Source organism: Corella eumyota, chromosome 3 (genome assembly GCF_963082875.1).
Source record: "Corella eumyota chromosome 3, kaCorEumy4.1, whole genome shotgun sequence".
Taxonomy (NCBI): domain Eukaryota; kingdom Metazoa; phylum Chordata; class Ascidiacea; order Phlebobranchia; family Corellidae; genus Corella; species Corella eumyota.
The window spans coordinates 17,042,516-17,056,941 of NC_137492.1; the positions used below are offsets into that span (position 1 = coordinate 17,042,516).

Below are 14,426 nucleotides of genomic sequence, written 5' to 3' on the forward strand. Positions count from 1 at the left end.
TTTTTAACTATTTAACGATTTTGACTTTTGGTTATTTCGAATTTTGCTTTGTAAGTACTGCCTTGAAAAAAAAACTCTAAATTGTTATGTTTTTGCACCATGGCGCTTAGAGTGTCACACATAGTTACAACTTCGCCTTCTAAATCAAAACAAGTCGGAAGTCGAGTAAAACGTCAGAGTTGAACTGAAAATATTTGAACGTATATTCATATATCTGTGATGATTGATAGGGTCGTAGCAATTATGCCACAAATAGGTTGAATGTAAAAAGGAAAAGGTTATTATGTTTCTCTATTTTGTGAGCATAAGTGTAGGTAAACTGTCAATCTGTCATTTGATGTAGCGACTTTCCCTTTTGCTATTTGTTTTCTATAGTTACGCCTTGCAGATTCGAAATACTTTGTAATTTTAGCTGATAGGAATACTATTACAACTTTGTTCATTCAGATGTAAATGACTTATTGTGAAATATTTTTAAAAAATGTATAAAGTTAAATAGAGTTTATTATTAGCAAAACAATTTTTTGCATTTGACAGTTTGAGGTTTCAAATATTAAAAGTATTCGGATATTTTTTTTTAGGTAGGCTTGTTATCCTTTAAAATTAAGTGTTTGGAGAATACTTTTAGAAATTTATTAAAAGGGGTAATGGCTTCTGAAAATGATGTTTTAAAAGTGGAGATAAATGCAAATTTTCTTCTAATAACTGCAAATGTTGGAACCCTATTTGAAGATGTAAGAATTTTTTTAAGGTTTTTCTATTATTTTTTTAAACCAGTTTACACATAGGAATATTACTCTAATAATATTTAAATAAAAAATTAGTTAAAACAACAGTTTATATTTTAATTATATATGTTTTATTAAAATTTTAATTTTATTTTTTTCATAGCCTGAAGGAATACAGCAAGTATGGTTAGATGAGTTTTCTCAGGTAATTATATTTTTATTTAATTAATACTATATAAAAATGCATTTATGTTATTTAAAATTTTCTTATATAGGCTATCTAATATATAGTGATAAAAAATATCAAACTAATTTTGCAAAAACATTTTTTTTAGCAAATTTTAATTATTTTTCAAAAAATTAATGCAATTTTTTGTTAAATTTTTTTTATTGTTTTTAGGTTATTGAAAAACACAAACCAAAGTTTGTAGCTTTGCACTGCCAGGAAATAGGAGGAAAGGATTACAAATCTTCTATGGAGCCAGTAAAAGCCTTTTTTAAGTAAAAAAAGTTGTCTTTAAATATTTTTAATTATATGTCGATCATTATTTTGGATCATATTTTTTTCACAGTCCAGAAATTAACTTATTACTTTAAGAACTCTTGCCAAATTTTTATTTCATTTACGGTTTATATATTTATATGCTTTAATTCTAAATGTTCTTGTTAACTTTATGGTTCTAAGAAGTCCCGTTTTTTTGTATTAAAAAGTCCTGTTTTTTTTTGTTAAAAAAATGATTTGAAATACAGAAAAGTCCAGGATTGTGAATCCATGAAAGAGTTTGTAACGGTTCGAGGTTACATGGATGGAGATTACAATTTTGTCGACCAATACACTGTAAGTAAATTACCAAAAACCTTATCAACATATGTATTTAAAAATATAGCTCATATAAATACACTAATTTTGAGTTTTCATTTTTTTTTAGAAATTTGATTTTTTTTCATTTAAAAATTTTTTTTGGTTTTAAAATTTTAATTAAAAATATAGGGTTTACAGTGCATTGTATTAAGTTTAATCCACTTTTTTAATCTTTTTAGGCACTTGGATGCTTCTATTTTATTCATGAAGATATTAAAGATAATGCTCTTCAATATGATTACACAAGTAAGAAAAAAATTTAATAAAAAATAAATTAAAATTGATTTTTTGGCATAAATTTTTATGACCTATAGATTTTAGAAAATTGCCGGTAGTAATTTAATGTAAATATTTATAACCTTAAGATCTTGTCTTATCATCGTTGCTATTATTAAACGTCTGTGTTTATAATTTCAAGTTTTTTGCCAAATTAAAAATCGTGGGAATTTTTTTTGTTCTATGCAAAACTTTATGGTTTTACGCTCTAATGAATTTCCTTTACAAAACAAATTTTACGGGGCATTAGGTACATATTTTAGTGTTTAATTTTAAAAGAGATTTTGTTACATAAGAAAAGACACTTTTTAAGCTAAAAATAATTTTTTGTTTTGATAACCGAAGTTCAAACTTCAAATATGAATAGCCTAATTAACCTTTATTCAACATATTTTGTAAGCTAATTAAAGTGTATATAAAATTGTATTTTAAATTATATGAAAGGAATTTAAATTCCTGCAAAAAAATATTTCAGAAGCATATATTGCTTTTGCAAATTTTAAATTATTTTTTAAATTGTAATTTTTCGAAAGTTTAATTTTTTTATTAAATTTTGTTATTTTTTTGAAGGTGAGGAATTTAAAGAAGTCAGTGGCAAAGAAATGAATTGGAAAGACGTTGCAAAGTTACCTCACATTCTGAAAGAAAAATTTGCACAAGATTTTTTTCCTGATGTGAGTATACCACAAACAACCTCACAATTCCGATATCAAAGCCAATTAATACGTCAAATTTTAGACAGATTGATTAATGTTGACCTTAACGAAGGTTATTTTTAACTTGCAGACAATTGAGTGATTTTCCCATGATTGATTACTCAATACTTTGTAACTCTATTTTGACAATTTTTTTTGTATATATCTTTATTCTTGATGTGGGAAAGTCTAATACACAACCTAAACATATAATAACATCAGTTACTCTGACCAAGTCTCGAGTTGCCTTTAGCAGTTTGGGATATTATATAGATTATAATTGCCCGGTAATTATGCGCTGATTAAAAGCTGGCTTAGCAGAAGGTCCTACCGGTTATAGTGCCTTACTCAAGGGCACTACAGCATGAAAGCAGTGGGGATTGAACCCACGACCTAATGTGGTGTAGCAGATGTATTTACTTTACTACGCTGCGGGTTCACGTTTAAACCATTGCTTGTCAAATCTTTAGAATTTAATTTCTATTGGTAATAGCTTATTGTGCAAAGAATATTCTAATACATTGTTCCATCTTTATTGCTTTCTATTAGTTGTAAAGCATAATTGTTGTGGTATAGAAAATTACATATACTCCAAAAATTCTCATTTCGACTCAGATTTTGAATTGAAATGCAATTTTGTGTTTTGACAATATACAAATAATTCAATGCAAGCTACATTTATTTATATCTTCAATGCATTGTTTAAAACCATATGCAAATTCAACAATCTTTTGTATTTAAAATATTTAAAATCTTTTTTTTTTTTCAGTGCAAGTGGTCTAGAAAAGGTTATAGTCGTGTAAGATGGAAAATACATGAAAAGTAGGTTAAATAATTTATATCTATTCTAACCACTACATTACCATTCCAATTAATATATCATATCCCTATGGAAATACTTATACCATAGAATGGCCTTCCATAATCAATATATTCGTCTTATCAACTATCAGATTTAATTAAGGCTTAATAGGATTTATTATATAGGAAATAATGGCTGTTTTTGTTTTTGTAATATTAAATAAGCAATAAAGTTTAAAAATAACTTTAGTTTCTATTCCGTATCAGAATTACACAATTTTTGTTTGTCTATGTAATAAAATATCTTTTCATTTTAAAAGGTCAGCAAAATGTATTTTCTAAAAAAAGGTTTATTTTTAAATTACAATATTATTTTTAATTGTTTTTAGAGTGATAGAATTTGTAAATATTCACTTATTCCATGATGATAGCAACCTTATATCAGTGGATAGAAGTCCATCAATGTACACAGCTAATCGAAAACGAGCTCTTAAATTTGTAGTACAAAGGTATTACATTATTTTTACAAAAATAATAAAAAAGACTGAGTACTAGCAGCGTTGTGTAGTGGTTAGAACTCTTGGCTCCACTACATGAGGTCATTGGATCAGTTCTGACTGCTTTCATGATGTAGCACCCTTAAGTAAGGCATCATAAACAATTTAAAAACCAACTGAGCCAAAAAGCAATCAGCAGCTTAATTATTGGATAATATGGTCTTTAACTGCCAAAGACAACTCGAGTCTGGGTTGTGGTAACAAACAGCACTATATGTGTTTTGGTCTTAAATTCAATCTTTCCATATCTAGGATAAATCTACATACTAAAAATTACTATTTTTACCTAGCGCCAAATCCAGTGTTAAAAGTTAAAAAATGTATTAATAAAAAAATTTAAAAAATTTAAACACGGTCTAACTTTGTGTTTATATTTACTGCGTTAATTAATTATTTTTTTGTTTGTATATGCTAACAATCTAATTATTTTTTTGATGAATGTGCTAATGTCGAGTTGATATATTGTTTTTAAATAACAACCAAATATTTTTTTAATTTTTAGACTGAAAGAACAACATGCTGTTAATAACGGAACCTTTTTTGTTTTCGGCGACTTCAATTTTAGGCTTGATGTTAAAAAATTAATAAAGGTATTTATATATTTTTTTTTAATAAATAATTTTTTTTAATTAAAAAAAAAGTAAAAAAACTTTGAAATTTGAAATAAAATAACAGTAAAACTGTTAACATTCTGTGGTAGAATTTAATTATTAAAAAGTAATTTAAATATTGCCTTAAAAAATTCTAAATATAGGGTTAATATACTACCCTATATACCATATTGTTTAATACAGTATATACTAAATTGACATGCGTTTTACATAAAACAGGATGTTCTTTTTTGCAAACGTGTAAAAAATAAACCAAGTAGTCCTTAATTTTTAGTGACATTTCCTATCCTAAATCTTGGTTTATTTAAGTTTTAGTAGGGCACATTTCCTATGTTATTAAGGTTAATTGGGTGCTAATGTCATTACAATATAACCTTATAAAAAATTTATAAAAAATTTTAAAATTTTGCTAATTTATTTAAAAAAAAATTTTTTCAGTATTTTTGTTGTTTGGTATTGAATATATTTCCCCAACCATCTTAAAACACTTAAAAATATTTTTGTTTTCGGTATTACTTGATTATTAATTGTTGATTTAATATTTTTGATGATATAAATGCTGGTGACTTAATAACATTGACGCACTTATCTACAAAACGGAAGGGTTACACATTTATTACCCATTTAATATGATGCATTTAACCATGCAACAAACTTGGTGTCATATTACATAACGTTACCCTTTATATTTAAAAAGAATATTCATGAGAAAATTTTCATTAAAAATTCTTTAAAAATTGGGAAAATGGGAATTTAAAAAATTGGATTTTTTTTTGTCAAAAAATTTACGTAAAATTTTGAATATTTGTTTTCTAACTGCTGGCTATATTGCTAGCTTATACAGTCTATATTTCCGCTTCAATAAACGCCTCAATTTGACAATAGGAACTCTGTTAAGGTTAGATTAATGGCCAAAAATAGACGTGGTTAGGTTATGTTATACTTGTTGTCCACAGTTCAATGCTTTTCACGGTTTTGTACCGAATTGATGGTTTACTATGTATCCTGTTATGTAAAGAGGGCCTTATTTTTACATAAAAATATGCATCTAATTTTTGACCTAATATTTAAACCATTTTTTACATGTACAATACCTTAAATTTTTTTCAATTAAAAAAAAAGTTTTTTTAATAATAAAAATTTGATTAAAAAAAATTTGAATTTTTTCTTGAAGTCTTTGTGCCCTGACTCTCAAAAACAAGTGGTGCGGGCTCCAAACGGAGACGACCCAATTAGGCTTGTTTACCGCAATGGAGGCAAGCGGTCGAGTCGCTTTACGCGGACTATGAAAAAAAAGTCGACGCAAAATGGAACTCAAGAAGTGGTTGTGAAAATCGAAAAGAAATTATTTGAAGTTGATAAATCGATTTTAAAGAAACACCCAGAATATCAACATGTGAGTTTCGGATAATTAATCATTTTATTTTTTATTTTTAAATTATAAATTCTAAAAAACATTTTTTTTTACTTTTTTTAATTTTTGATTTTTTTTAACAACTCTTGTACCGTAAAATTTTTATTTATTTATTTATATGCAAAGTTCTTATTTGCAAAGTGTTAAATATTTACTATATACCCAGTAACATTTTACGAATATAAAATTTAAAAACGTTTTTTATATTTTACTATTATTTACCATCTAATGTTAAATAAGAATTACTGAAAATATATTAACAAAAACTATTTTGTTTTTCTCAGTAAATTTGCATATAACCTTTCAAATTTAAAATAAATTCTTTTTTTAGTTACTACCCTTTGATCGCGAGTTAACGTTAATGAAAAGTCAGTTAAAAGAATTTCCTATTACATTTGCACCAACGTAAGTATATAACAATTTAATTTTTCAATATAAAGTTTATAAATAAAATAATTAACATTTGATCCAATAAAAATAAATGTTAAATATTTACTTTATTTAAAATATTTTTTTTTGAAATTGAACCCGATTTTTTTCTCGCTTTTTTAATTTTTTTAAATTATCTCAGATATCCTTACTCTGAAGACACAGTTGAAAACGACCATTATATGGACACTAGATGTCCCTCGTGGTGTGATCGTATTCTAATATCAAGTGACACGTGGAGTTGGATAAACACACAGGTAATTATTTTAAGATATTGGAAAAAAAGTTTTTGATTTTTATCGAAAAAAAAAAAATTATTATGGCTTTGAGCTATCCGTAAACGCCAGGTTTATAGGCTAATAGTGTGGCATTGGTGCGACTCGAACCCTAAACCTTTTAGCTTGCAGTCCGATGCCATGAACGGTATACCACACTACCGGACAATATGTGTTTAAAAACTGTTTTAGAATTAAAATTTCCAATTTTTTTTTCTTTAGGAAAACAAGGGTAATACCACTTATACTACAGTGGGTAAAGAGGTATGTATGGGAGACCATAAACCAGTTTACCTTGCGTTCACTGCCAACCTGTGTGAAAATAAAATCGAAAATAACAACGGGAGAAGATCGTCTCGTAACGGGAAAAAGGCAGGTTCGACTTCGCCTTGAAAATTCCGGGAGAAAATAAAATTAAAAAAACACAAATTAAATAAAAACCTATCACCAAATTTTATTAGTAATAGTGTGATAGTTTCAATATCTGGACAAGAAAATTTAAAATTTTAAGTTTTCGAGAATTCAGCGCGGCATAAGTTGAAAAAAAAACACAAAAAGAATTATGTTACTTTTTTTTTTTTCGTAAAAATGGTTTTTATATAGCTCAAAAAATTACAAAAAAAATAGGCAAGAAATTAACACCCTGCGCTTATATCAAATAATCAAAATAATATTTTATTGGTTTTATTATAAATATCTTGTTGTATTCTGTATATTGTGTTTTTTATTTGTTTCTGAATTTAATGTTACTATGTTAGAATGTTCCGTGATGAAATGAATGCAATATATTAAGTATTAGAGCTACTTATTAGAAAATAAATGGTTGATATGTATAAACTGCCATAGGTTGTTTAGGCTATAGCTACTAATTAATTTGTAATGATGCTAATTTTTTTAAAAAAATTTTTTTTTTTATTGTTTAGTTTTTTTTTTTTTAAAAAAAGGTACTCACATTAAAAATAATTTTAAATTAATTTTTGCCGAAAAATTTTAAAAATTTTTATTTTAAATTGAAGCTATTTATCAATAATGAACTTTAAAAAATATTGAACCTATTTTTTTACTATAAAATGCAGTAGTTTTTTTTTTTTTGATATCTTCCATTAATTTTGAGATTTAATGTTTATATTTTCTTCCAATAATTAGCGTGCAATTAGGTACATTGTTTATAAACTCGGCTATGGAGGTTCTGCAATAATTGCATAGTATTACGTCATAAAATTTAGTATACTAACTCGTTATTATATTATAATAAGCTCTATGTTGTTATATACGTTGAGTCAACTTAACCGTTTGTCTAATATACATAAATATATATCTCTAGTATAGTTTTAAGTGTATATTTTTATTGAAGTATTTTGTCAATACACCTTTAATAATTAAGCAATTTTGCAATATAATTTTGGTTTTTAAATTTAGTGGGTTGTTTTTTATATTAATTTCTTTAATTATACAGCAACAAACGCCATTTTCTTCAATTCTGAATTTTTTCTGTTGTCAGTTAACCTCCTAATATTGCTTGCTTTTACCTAATATTTCCTAACTTGCCTATACTACTTAATCAATAAACCCTTGGATGTTATATAAAAAGCATGTTACAGTTTAAGTAGGTAACATGCATTTTTTATATAGTGTATAATTTGAATATTTTTTGTTTTGTACGTTTTGATATTCGGTGTAAAATTTGTATTTTGTTATGTATGTATTTTTAGCATCGCGTGCTTAATATGCTAACCTATATTTTTATTGAATTTAATATAACCAAAAAAATAAATTGAGTTGTCAACTTGAAAAAAATGATTTTAGAAAAAATAATTACTTTTTTGTGATACCTCATCGCCTGTACCTTTCATATGACTATTTTAAACTATATTTTATATCACAATGTGCCATGATTTAAGCTTAATAGGGTGAAAAGTGCGTAATTAAAACATAGTTTGTTCGCATACGTATTGCTTACACTACGTCTCCATAAGGACCTTATGCTTTAGGTGAATCATTCTTTAAAATGACGTAAAATAAGGCCTGAATGAATATCACACTATTAAGCATTCCCCCTTACCACTAAAAAGCATTATCTGTGATAAGTAAAGCGAAATAGTAAAGAATGAATTTTAGCCGTCTATACTTGCTTTTATATTTTTGCTGTATTACTATACTGACTTGTTTAGCTCAGTTACCTACAGAATGGAGTACGTGGTCGCCTACAGAAGTAAATAGCACGCGAGTTATGAGGACTAGAACTTGTAGTTTCGATGATATTGATGACTGTGTTTCTTATGAAGAAACTGATGAAGGCTGCACCCTTGACTGCTTTGTAACTGGCTTTCTATACACCGGTAGCTTAAGGTAGGATAACATGTTGTCCTGTTATCTACAGTGTGTATTACTAAAGCTATCATGATTTAAGTGTGTAGAATACAATCCAGTCTGTTTTAATTCTACTTGTATTTACAGTTTTAGTCTATGCTCTGGAGATTGTCATTTTGGGATGAATGAGCGCACACTAGATTGCTTTAACACGACTGGATTAAATTGCACTGTACTTCAAAGACAGGCTTGTTTCTCAGGCACACCTCAATGTTTAACTGGCTCATGGAGCGGTTGGATTTTAAATGGTGAGGTATGCACACCCGGTGGTGATACTAGCAGAAGTGTGACAAGGTATTGTGTTTCGGATAACTTAAGCTGTCCTGTGGAAACCACCGGTGGCCCTCAAAGAAGCAATGGGGTGATTAACTGTTTTGTACCTACAACGACAACACAAAGTTCTACAACAACACAGTCAACAACCACCCAAACGTCAACATCTATTTCAACAAGCACTTGTAGCACAACACTTGAATGGGAACAGTGGGGCACTTGGTCTGTATGTGTTTCAAATACACAACAAAGAACACGACGTAACCTCGTGCAGCCGTTATGTGATGGAATTGCTAATCAAGAAACAGACTCTCAGGCTTGCGAAGATGCCCCTTTACTATCGCAGTCACAAATCTTGATTCTATCTTTAAGTGTAGGTGCTGGGGTTATTTTGATTGTAGCAGTAATCACTGTACTTATAGTACATTGCTATTGTCGAAAAAGTGGTTCTAAATCTATCGCACGAGCTGCTACTATTAATATACCTTTACCGCCGATACCACAAGAGCCAGCGGGATCTACTGCGCCTGAAATGGTAACAGAAGCGTCACAATCTAGTGAAACAAGCGGGAGTGTTTTTACAGACTCGGAAACTCCCCAACAATCTACTAATTACCCGACTAAGTTTAATACACCAAGAGCTAGAAAGGCGCACACTGAACAGTCTCAACGAAGACTTCCAAGTCTACCTTATTCTTTACCGCTTGATTCAATAATTAAACGGGATAAGGAAATGAACAGCGAACCCGGTTACGATTCTTTGTGGCGTACCTAATTTGGTTAATTTACATTTGTAACTTTTTATAGTTTTTTTTACAATTTTTGTGCTTGTAATTTTAATTCTTAAAAAATGGTTTAGTGTTACTCTGTTTTGTCGTAAAACGGTCAAGAGTTTGCTTCGTTTTGTTTACACGTCATTTCACGTTGACAACAAACGCGTGTTGAGTCAATAAATTCAAAATTTCTTAATTTATGTTGTGCTAAATGTTACTGCCCCTAATGTTATGGTTCGAATCTCCTTAAGAAAGTTCTCTTTATTGTGCTTGACCATAGTTTTGATCTCGTATTCGTATTTCTGGTTTAATTGTGGAGAAGAATGCCCGACTTGCAGAAAAGAAATAAAGGCAATTCACGAGTAAGTAACCGTAAAACATTTACATTTTCAGCAACTTTGTGACGTTTAAAAATACTTATAACGACCTATTGTAGTTGCTTATAAGTGCATTCGGTGCATTAGGGAATGATTCGTGCTGAGGACATTAATTTTAAAAGTAAATCAATTGTCTGGTACCAATAAAATTTAAAAATTTAAAAGGAGCCAACCTTATCAATTACACTTTTTTGTATATTTCTTTATCCTTAATGTGTGCAACCTAAACATAGAGTAACTTCAGTTACTTCAACCCAGTCTGGAGTTGCTTTTAACAATTTGGGATATTATATAGATTATAATTGCACTATAATTATGCTTCTGAATAATTGCTGGCCCAGCAGGAGTTCATCTCTTTTAAAGTACCTTATTTAAGAGCGCTACAGCATGAAAGCAGTGGGGGTTAAAACCACGACCTCATGTCGTGTAGCAAATGTTCTTACCACTACACCACGCTACGGTTTTAATCAGATTGCATGGATTGGAAATATATAGATTTTAAATGGGTTAGGGTTTACTTTATTTAACCATTTGTTTTATGGAATCTTTTTGATCCTGTTTATTTTATAGGTATTTATTGTCCTGTAAAATACTATTCTATTACTGTTAAATTTGATAATAAAAAACATTTTTTACACTGTTATTTATGTAATAGAATAATAATATAAATTCCATTTTTTAGAAAAACTATAATAAAAGATAATCAAAATCTTGAAAATGAGGGATTGGATTGGGTTCCACACACTTTAGCGGTGATTATTCCATTCAGGGATAGATTTGAGGAGATAATGGATTTTGTACCCTGGATTCATAAATTTTTAAATAATCAGAAAGTTCGACACAAAATTGTGGTAGTTAATCAAGTTGATTCATACAGGTATTTTAAAAGTTTTTTTGTATTTTTGATTTGGTAGTTATGGTGTTTTAATTTTTATCTTATTACAACCAAGGAATATAATTGAAATTTTGCAGTAAATTTAAGAGAGCAACATTTGACCGGCAGCGTGGTGTAGTGGTAGGAACTCTTGCTACGCCACACATGAGGTCGTGGGTTCAATCTCCAATGATCTCATGCTGTAGCGCCCTTGAGTAAGGCGCTATAAACAGTATGAACTCCTGCTGAGCCAGCACTTGATCAGCAGCATAATTACCGAGCAATTATTGTCTCTATAATATCCCAAACTGGCACAGGCAACTCAAGACTGGGTCGGAGTAACTTATGTTACTCTATGTTTAAGTCGCGCATTCGACTTTCCCACATCGAGGATAAATTTATACACAAAAAAAAAAAAAAAAATTGGCTGTTAATTTATTAAAAAAAAGTTGTTCTGATACCTATTTCGTAAACTATAAAGCTCGAACCAAGTTCAGTATATAACACGATAATCAACACTATAAAGCAACCAAACACAACCCTTCATTAGGCTGTTTACCATGCCCCCCCCCATACTATTCATTTCTTACAGTTTTAACAGATAACAATTTACAGTAAACAATTAAATGGCAGATTTTTTCCAGTTCTTATTATATAGCAAGTTCGTATAACATTGTCCAATAGTGTATGATTATATACTTTGTAGGATGAAAATTGTAAAAAAAATTGGTGCAAATAATGGAGTTTGTTTTTAGATTTAATAGAGCATCACTTATTAATATTGGGTTCATAAAAACCATGAAAGAATGTGATTATATGGTTATGCATGATGTTGACCTTCTTCCTAATAATGACGAATTACATTATTATTTTCCTGAAGAGGTAAAGTTAAAATATTGTTGTTTTATGTTTTCACAAGATTTAAAAACATAGTAAAATGGTAGATTTTTAAAAAAATGTAAAAATTGTTAAATGCTCACACTAAAATGTTTTATCAGTTTTGTAAAACTAATTTTTGTATAAAAGTAGACATTGTTAACATTGTAAATATTTATTTGAAGGGCCCTTACCATTTAGCTTCACCAGAATACCATCCAATTTATCATTATAAAAACTATATTGGTGGAATACTTATGCTCACCAATGAACATTTTAAAAAGGTAAACTTTAATATACTTATATACAATATACTGTAAATCTACAAGATAAATATTTTTTTCTTTTATTTATTTAGTGTAGAGGGATGTCAAATATCTTTTGGGGTTGGGGTAGAGAAGATGATGAATTATTTTTAAGGTTTAAAGATAATGGGTTAAACGTGAGTAAAATTTGCAGTTTAAATTTTTAGCTAAAAAAGAATGGTTAAATTTTGTCAGTTTTCCATATTTTTATAAGTCCTATAAATTGGACTTCCATACATATGTATACATTTTTTTTTGTATATATCTTTATCCTCGATGTGGGAAAGTCGAATGCGCTACCTAAACATAGAGTAACATTAGTTACTCCGACCCAGTATCGAGTTGCCTTTGGCAGTTTGGGATATTATAGATTATAATTGCCCGAAAAATATACTGCTTATTAAGTGCTGGCTCAGCAGGAGTTCATACCGTTTTTAGAGCTTTACTCATGGCCGCTACAGCATGAGATCAGTGGGAATTAAACCCACGACCTCATGTGTGGTGTAACAAGTGTTCTTACCACTACACCACGCTGCCGGTTACATTGTTCACCAAGCCCTTTCACACACTTATGTAATTGGTTATGCTTTATAAAAACATTGTTTTTAAAAATGACTGTAAGTAATATTTATAAACTTATAGTTGTACAGACCGACTGGTCTAACTACTGGATATGAAACTTTTATTCATAATCATGACAAGCAAAAAAGGCCAAGGGATTATAATCGCTATGGCGATCAGAAAAAGGTAAGACTGTTTCTTAAATTTTATGTAACAATTCATCTTAATACTGGCAGTGTGGTGTAGTGGTAAGAACACTTGCTACACCACACATGAGGTCGTGGGTTCAATCCCTACTCCCCTCATGCTGTAGCGCCCTTGAGTAAGGCGCTATAAATGGTATGAACTCCTGCTGAGCCAGCACTTAATCAGAAGCATAATTATCGGGCAATTATAATCTATAATATCCCAAACTGCCACAGACAACTCGAGACTGGGTCGGAGTAACTGATAACTTTCCCACATTGAGGATAAAGATATATACAAAAAAAAAAACTTTAAAAAATATGCTGTTAGACATTTTTTATTTTTAGTTGTATTTTTTTTAAATTTAGGTACAATTTAGAAGAGACCCAATAACTGGTTACGACACTGTGCAATATGAAGTTGAATCTACCCGAGATTTAACCATAGACAATGCCCCATTTACTATTTATAATGTCAAACTTATTTGTGACGAAGTAGAAACACCATGGTGCAAACATTCACCAAAACAAAAGCAATAATTTTTATAATATCACAATTTTAGCAAATTTAATTTATTTACGATGTTAGAAAGTGGATTTTACTGTTTTTTTTTGCAACATTTTTAATTGCCAGTTATTATAATTTTAAAAGTTTTATTTTTGTCTTTTTGGCCTCTAACTTTTGTTACTTTTCTTTTTTAATTAATGGGTTAAAGAAGTTTTGGCTTCAGAACTTAAGTTTTAAAATTTTGTCATTAAAATCATAAATTATGATATTTTTTTTACTAGTATTTAAAATAATGTAATGCATTTATTAGTTATTGTATTTCGGCAGTTATTTTTTGTATTTACTTTTACATTTAGTGCACTATATTTATTTTATAGTAAGAAATAATACAACACTTACTACACACAGAACCTACTAAATTAGATCAAGCATATTTTAAAACAAGAATTTAATTTTTATAAAAATAAATTTTAATTGAAATTGACTAAATAATCTAAAAATATTAATAAGTTTAGAATCAAAATATTAGCAAAAAAAGAACATAAATATAGCGCCCACTACCGCCAAGAGATTGATCCGCTTTGTTCTTTGGGAGAATTTATTAATAAATTTTTTAGCTTGTGTTTTTAAGTTGCGTGGTCGGGCAAGTGGTACCGTTTTTTAACTTTTTGTTTCG

At 28.8% G+C, this 14,426-nt stretch overlaps 2 protein-coding genes across 2 annotated transcripts; both read left to right on the plus strand.

Moving 5' to 3' along the window:
• Window positions 1-586: 586 nt before the first annotated feature.
• LOC145745220 (inositol polyphosphate-5-phosphatase A-like) lies at window positions 587-8,411 on the plus strand. The gene is made up of 13 exons (XM_082563226.1): window positions 587-734; window positions 892-933; window positions 1,129-1,229; window positions 1,479-1,566; window positions 1,770-1,836; window positions 2,437-2,540; window positions 3,331-3,383; window positions 3,752-3,871; window positions 4,422-4,509; window positions 5,705-5,926; window positions 6,276-6,349; window positions 6,516-6,630; window positions 6,871-8,411. The coding sequence occupies exons 1-13, from the start codon at window positions 648-650 to the stop codon at window positions 7,039-7,041; spliced, it is 1,332 nt and encodes a 443-aa protein (XP_082419352.1). The 5' UTR covers window positions 587-647; the 3' UTR covers window positions 7,042-8,411.
• Window positions 8,412-10,209: 1,798 nt separating this feature from the next.
• Window positions 10,210-14,101, plus strand: LOC145745085 (beta-1,4-galactosyltransferase 7-like). Its single transcript, XM_082563074.1, has 7 exons — window positions 10,210-10,426; window positions 11,124-11,318; window positions 12,071-12,197; window positions 12,377-12,475; window positions 12,550-12,633; window positions 13,139-13,243; window positions 13,612-14,101. The coding sequence occupies exons 1-7, from the start codon at window positions 10,296-10,298 to the stop codon at window positions 13,780-13,782; spliced, it is 912 nt and encodes a 303-aa protein (XP_082419200.1). The 5' UTR covers window positions 10,210-10,295; the 3' UTR covers window positions 13,783-14,101.
• Window positions 14,102-14,426: the final 325 nt, after the last annotated feature.

Coding starts and splice junctions, on each gene's coding strand:
- LOC145745220 (XM_082563226.1), top strand. CDS start 648: ATGGCTTCTGAAAATGATGTTTTAAAAGTGGAGATAAATGCAAATTTT. Junction 1,230..1,478: donor CCAGTAAAAGCCTTTTTTAA/GTAAAAAAAGTT, acceptor TTTGAAATACAG/AAAAGTCCAGGATTGTGAAT. Junction 5,927..6,275: donor AACACCCAGAATATCAACAT/GTGAGTTTCGGA, acceptor TTCTTTTTTTAG/TTACTACCCTTTGATCGCGA.
- LOC145745085 (XM_082563074.1), top strand. CDS start 10,296: ATGGTTCGAATCTCCTTAAGAAAGTTCTCTTTATTGTGCTTGACCATA. Junction 12,476..12,549: donor CCAATGAACATTTTAAAAAG/GTAAACTTTAAT, acceptor TTATTTATTTAG/TGTAGAGGGATGTCAAATAT. Junction 13,244..13,611: donor GCTATGGCGATCAGAAAAAG/GTAAGACTGTTT, acceptor TTTTAAATTTAG/GTACAATTTAGAAGAGACCC.